Below are 5,939 nucleotides of genomic sequence, written 5' to 3'. Positions count from 1 at the left end.
CGTTCCACCGCCTGACTATGACGAGGTACGTATAGCAATAACGCGGCTGAAAAACAACAAAGCCGCTGGAGCTGACAGCCTGCCAGCTGAGCTATTCAAGTACGGCGGCGAGGAGTTGATAAGGTGCATGCATCAACTCTTGTGCAGAATATGGTCAGATGAACGCATGCCCGACGACTGGAATTTAAGTGTGCTCTGCCCAATCCACAAGAAAGGTGACCCCGCCATTCGCGCCAACTACCGCGGGATCAGCCTTCTAAGCATAGGTTACAAGGTCTTATCGAGCGTATTGTGTGAAAGACTGAAGCCCACCGTCAATGAACTGATTGGGCCTTATCAGTGTGGCTTTAGACCTGGCAAATCCACCATAGACCAGGTATTCACAATACGCCAAATCTTGGAAAAGACCCGCGAGAAAAGGATCGACACTCACCACCTATTTGTCGACTTTAAAGCCGCTTTTGACAGCACTAAAAGGAGTTGCCTATACGCCGCTATGTCTGAATTTGGCATCCCCTCAAAACTCATACGGCTGTGTAAAATGACGTTGAGCAATACCACCAGCTCCGTCAGAATTGGAAAAGACCTCTCCGAGCCGTTCGCCACAAAACGGGGTTTCTGACAGGGCGACTCCCTTTCATGTGACTTCTTTAATCTGATGTTGGAGAAGATAATAAGAGCTGCAGAACTGAACCGCTCAGGAACAATTTACTACAAGAGCGTGCAATTGCTGGCTTATGCCGATGACATCGACATCATCGGTAACAAAAACCGCGAAGTCTGTTCTGCCTTTTCCAAGTTGGATAGGGAAGCAAAGCGCATGGGTCTGGTGGTAAACGAGGACAAGACGAAGTATCTCCTGTCATCAAACAAACAGTCAGCACATTCGCGCCTTGGCACCCACGTCACTGTTGACAGTTACAATTTCGAGAAAGTAGAGAATTTCGTTTACTTGGGAACCAGCATTAACACCGATAATAATGTCAGCATTGAAATCCGACGTAGAATCACTCTTGCCAACAAGTGCTACTTTGGACTGAGTAGGCAATTCAGGAGTAAAGTCCTCTCTCGACGTACGAAAACCACGCTCTATAAGTCACTCATCATGCCCGTGCTGGTATATGGCGCAGAAGCATGGACAATGACAACATCCGATGAGGCGGCTCTTGGAGTGTTTGAGAGAAAGATTTTGCGGAAGATTTACGGGCCTTTACGCGTTGGCGACGGCGAGTACCGCAGACGATGGAATGATGAGCTGTATGAGCTTTACAACGATATGGACATAGTGCAGCGAATTAAAATACAGCGGCTTCGCTGGCTTGGTCATGTCGTTCGAATGGACACCGACGCTCCAGCTCTGAAAGTATTCAACTCGGAACCCGCTGGTGGTAGCAGAGGAAGAGGTAAGCCCCCACTACGATGGAAAGATCAGGTGGAGAAGGACTTGGCTTCACTTGGCGTTTCCAATTGGCGTCAGTTGGCACAGAGGAGAAATGATTGGCGTGCTTTGCTGAACTCGGCCAAAATCGCTTAGGCGGTTACAGCGCCAAAAAAGAAGAAGAAGAAGAGCTGCTAAAACTGTGCGGGTTCGTTTGACAACCTAACTTTTTGTTTTGGAATTTGAATTTGCTTGCTTTTAATAAATATATCTATAAAATGAATAATTTTGTGGTAGCTTTGGGACTATTTAACAATATAATAAATTTGCAACAGAAAAGGAGAATGCTCCATCCTGGCATCTATAAAAGAATCCATTTGCTCTTCTGACCCTGCGAAATAATATATATCCATCGAATTGCATATATACTTATCTGAATGCAAAAATCAAATAAAATAATATACTTACATCTTTCTGAATATTTTCTTTTTTGTGCCATAGCAATGATAAAAATTAGTTAAAACATCAAAAAATCGTTGTTCATTTAATCGCTCGCTCAAATATATTTGGCTGTTCAATTTAGGTTGAAAAGTATGTTCGCAGAAAATCTAAATTGTTCCTATTCACTGCGTTACCGACACTTTCTAGTGATTTAGGATTTTTCTCGATTTAGGTAGCAATTTAGACGTACTCGCAAGCCTAAGTGTCGAATAGACTTAAAAATTACTGAGTTTTATTTATATTTAACGGTATTCAAAAATGAATTTACTTAATTTGCAGTTTCAATAATTTTCAAGTGCAATACTTGTACCCAGTTAGTTATAAGTTAGCCATTCATTTGACGTAATTTGGGATTCATATATTAATTTGAATAAGATACTGCCAGCTTGTAAGATTTCTACACTAAGTATTGAAATGTTATCAACATGTGTATATTTAAAGAAAGTACTCAGTACTTTGTAAAATACCCGATCCCTAAATTTGTCGATACCAAAGAACTCGATCCTCAAAAGTACTCGATACTTCCCAACACTACTAAATATATAGATCCTAGTAATTTCTAATCGAAACTGCTCTATCTCTTAGCAGGAAAAAAAGGAATTTTGGCGCAGTATTAAATTTTCTTGGATGAAACTTTTGGGGTTATTGTTAGAGCAAAGTCCCACCTGTTGTTAAGCAAACCTCTTTTCTCATGGACTTCTCTGGCATATCTGCAATATTAAAGCTTGCCTTAACATTTCGAGCAAACAACGCGAAATCTTTTATTACAAGTCCAGGAACAGTCTCTTTGCCATCGCATATCGCCCTGAATTTCATTGTTTTGGGGCATTGAACATAGGATTGAAACGTAAATATTTTTTTTAATTGTAATGCAGTGACTGTCATAAAACCTTTCTAAATCTCTAAAGAAGGCACTTAGGGTCAGTTTTTCAGTGCCAGTTTAAACTTAGATTAAGTAAACTAAGTTTAGATTGAACAGCTGACTGACATTTGATTAACTGATCTTAGTTTAAACCAGCCAGATCGGGCGTTTAAACTTAGTTTAAACCACAGCCGGACACTGAAAAACTGGCCCTTAAAATATAAAAAGGAAATGAAATAGTGCTTTATAGTAAAAACAGAGACCGCAAACAAAAATTAAAACGTAACGATTATTTTCCTAGCAAAAAATAAAACTTTAAACGTAACCATTATTTTAGGAGTAAAGAATAAAACTCAAAACGCAACGATTATTTTCCGAGCAAAAAATAAAACTCGAAAAATAACCATTATCTTCCGAGCAAAAACTAAAACTCAAAACATAACGATTATTTTCTGAGTAAAAAATAAAACTCAAAAAATAATCGTTATGTTTTGAGCAAAAAATAAAACTCAGTTATTAACGATTAAAAAGTGATTTTTATAATAAAAGTTATAACCGTTACGGTCCCTGAGTGAAAATATAATCTAGTTATGAAACTAGTAACCCCGAAAGTAATTATGTGCTAAGAAGATACTTTTATTATACTTTCATTCACAGTGAAATAAAATAACATAGCTTATTCGAAATTACGCAAACTTTCGGTATTGAGTACTAATTTATCAAGGCATACATGTTTAACAAGTAACTTTATATAACGTTCACTTAGTCATGCACGTATGAATGTATGTTTGCGCATGTATGGAATATTATTTGAAGTTCTGTTTATGAGGCAGGTGCCCGATGGTGGATCCTTTTGTTAGACATAAAAGTAGCGAGAAAAGTTTGCAATGCATCAACAAAAGTTACCGAAGCCAAAGTTGACTCAAAGCACATAAACTTATACAAAACATATATTTATGTACATTTGTACGTATGTATGTACATTAAAGTGGTCCAAAAATGTATGTAAAAAAAATAAGGTCGCATTTTTAATGCCGCCACCCTCTAGGATTCTTCTATACCGACAAAAAATATACCCCTATTTTTTAATTTTGAAATAACAAAAAATTTAGGGAGTGCTCAAAGCGCTCAAAGTTTTCAATGTATTTTATATGGGGCAAAAACAACTTTTCGTAGAAATAGTGTAGAATTCTTGCAAATCAATATTTTTTTTTTATTATTCCCTAAATATATATGTTTTGATTTCAAAATAAACAAGTAAGAAAGTCTAAGTTCGGGCGGAGCCGAACATTAAATACCCGGCGCAATTATTAAATATATGTTTTCCACCTTTCCGAAAACTACCGCTACACGATTAGCCGGGGTGTATAAATTTTAAGTAAATTAGCGTGCTTAAATTTCGAAATATTGCAGTTTCAAGCATTTCTGAAATATACCGTTATATGAAAAGCGGTCGTAATTTAGTCCGATTTCAATAATTTTCAACGCTTTGCTTTTATGTGGCAAGCACAACAACCATACCGAGTTTGGTTCAAATTGCTAGAACGGTTAGCGAGATACATATATGTGATCATAAGTGGGCGGTGCCACGCCCATTTTCCAAAATTGTATCATAAGCGTATTTCTTGGTAAAAAATTGTAGCAACCATCAATTTTGAATAAATTAGCTTTAATATTTACTGATTTATCGAGGATTTCGTATTTTTCTAAATTACCGTTATATGGGATGTGGGCGTGGTTATTGTCCGATTTTAAAAATTTTCGGCCATGTGGTATGTTGTAGCAGGACCAACAACTGTGCCAAGTTCTGAAGAAATTGGTGCAGCGGTTACCAAGGTATACGCATATAACCATAACTAGGCGTGGCTACGCCCATTTGCCAAAATTTTTTAATATTCTTATTTTTCGCCTAAAACTCATTGTAAATAGCAATTTTGGGTGAATTATCTTCAGTAGTTACTAAAATATCGCACTTTTCGTATTTCTGAAAATTACCGTTATATGGGAGGTAGGCGTGCTTACTGTCCGATTTCGCCCATTTTCATTACCATCTGTCCCATGCCCAAAAGAAGTCCACGTACCAAGTTTCGTTAAGATATCTATATTTTTACTCGAGTTATCGTGTGCACAGACGGACGGACGGACGGACAGACAGTCACCGCTTAATCGATTTCTCTTTTCATTCTGATCATTTATGTATACATTTGTCTATATCTATCTCGATTCGTTTTGCCTGTTACAAACAACTGTTATGTGAACAAAGTTATAATACCCTTGTGCACAAGTGCGCTCGGGTATAAAAATAGGGGTATATTTATTTTCGGTTCAGAACAATCCTAGGGGGAGGCGGCATTAAAACTCCGACTTTATTATTTTGGACCACTCTAATGTACATGCGTACGTGTCCATGGCCCTATACATAAAAGGACATTCTGGAAGCATACATACTATGTGGTTGTGTGTCATGTCTTTTTTCACAATTTTGCGTCGTTGATGGGAGAGGTTCCATTTTCTTTCGGATGATTCATGGCTTTCTCAGTTTAGAATTTTCTAGTCGAAATCTATTACAAGCAATTTTTTTTAAAGAATTAACTCACCAAAAATCCATTTGGCTCTTGTTAGATTTGGAATTCAATGCAGTACAAGGCAGTTATTGGCGTGACTGGCCACTCCCTTGTGCCAAGGTAGTAAACTGAGTGTGTGGATTTTACGATTAATAAATATGGCTCACTCGAAATAATATCGATATTTTAACTTTGTATTACGTTCACATTTTGTTTAGTAAACTACAATTCTTGTTTTGTATTATTTTAATAGCTTAAATTTTCCACTGGCACTTGAAACCGAATCTGTTGTGCGTTACTTTGCACTTTAATATAAAGGTTTACTCTCTCAAACGCGTTGCTAAGGACTATTCTAATCGTAATTTTATGCAATGCATTTATTTCCATCAGTCAGCGAGCTTTGAAAGCTCCTTTTTAATTTGGGAACTTTCTGTAGAGCGTATGTACATTGTGGTTTTCGGTTTGTTTTGGTATTATGTTTTGTTGTTTACTCTTGACTGTATAAAGCATACATCAAATGTATGTATGTGTGTACATATTTGAGCTTTTTCTAATGTTATCATTTACCTTCTTTATACCTACACAAGAACCGCATTAACCAAAATCCGATTGCACTCAACATGTATTTCTTTAC

General features: G+C 37.2%; 1 protein-coding gene across 2 annotated transcripts in view; it reads right to left on the bottom strand.

The window, feature by feature from the left end:
- The window catches only part of LOC118742331 (putative uncharacterized protein DDB_G0286901), a 91,091-nt gene extending 85,379 nt beyond the window's left edge, over positions 1-5,712 (bottom strand). Inside the window, exons 1-2 of one of the 2 annotated variants that reach the window (XM_036474323.1) lie at positions 5,339-5,692; positions 5,190-5,271 (exon numbers count right to left, since the gene is read on the bottom strand). In XM_036474323.1, coding sequence (XP_036330216.1) covers positions 5,190-5,250 — 61 coding nt within the window. In that variant the 5' untranslated portion in view covers positions 5,251-5,271; positions 5,339-5,692. Of the gene's footprint in view, positions 1-5,189; positions 5,272-5,338 lie in introns of both variants that reach the window. The other variant, XM_036474322.1, reaches the window with a different exon arrangement.
- Positions 5,713-5,939: the final 227 nt, after the last annotated feature.

This window comes from Rhagoletis pomonella, unplaced genomic scaffold (assembly GCF_013731165.1).
Source record: "Rhagoletis pomonella isolate Grant_MI unplaced genomic scaffold, Rhpom_1.0 Rhpom_scaffold_00007, whole genome shotgun sequence".
Classification (NCBI taxonomy): Eukaryota; Metazoa; Arthropoda; class Insecta; order Diptera; family Tephritidae; genus Rhagoletis; species Rhagoletis pomonella.
This window is presented reverse-complemented; position numbering and strand designations above follow the sequence as displayed.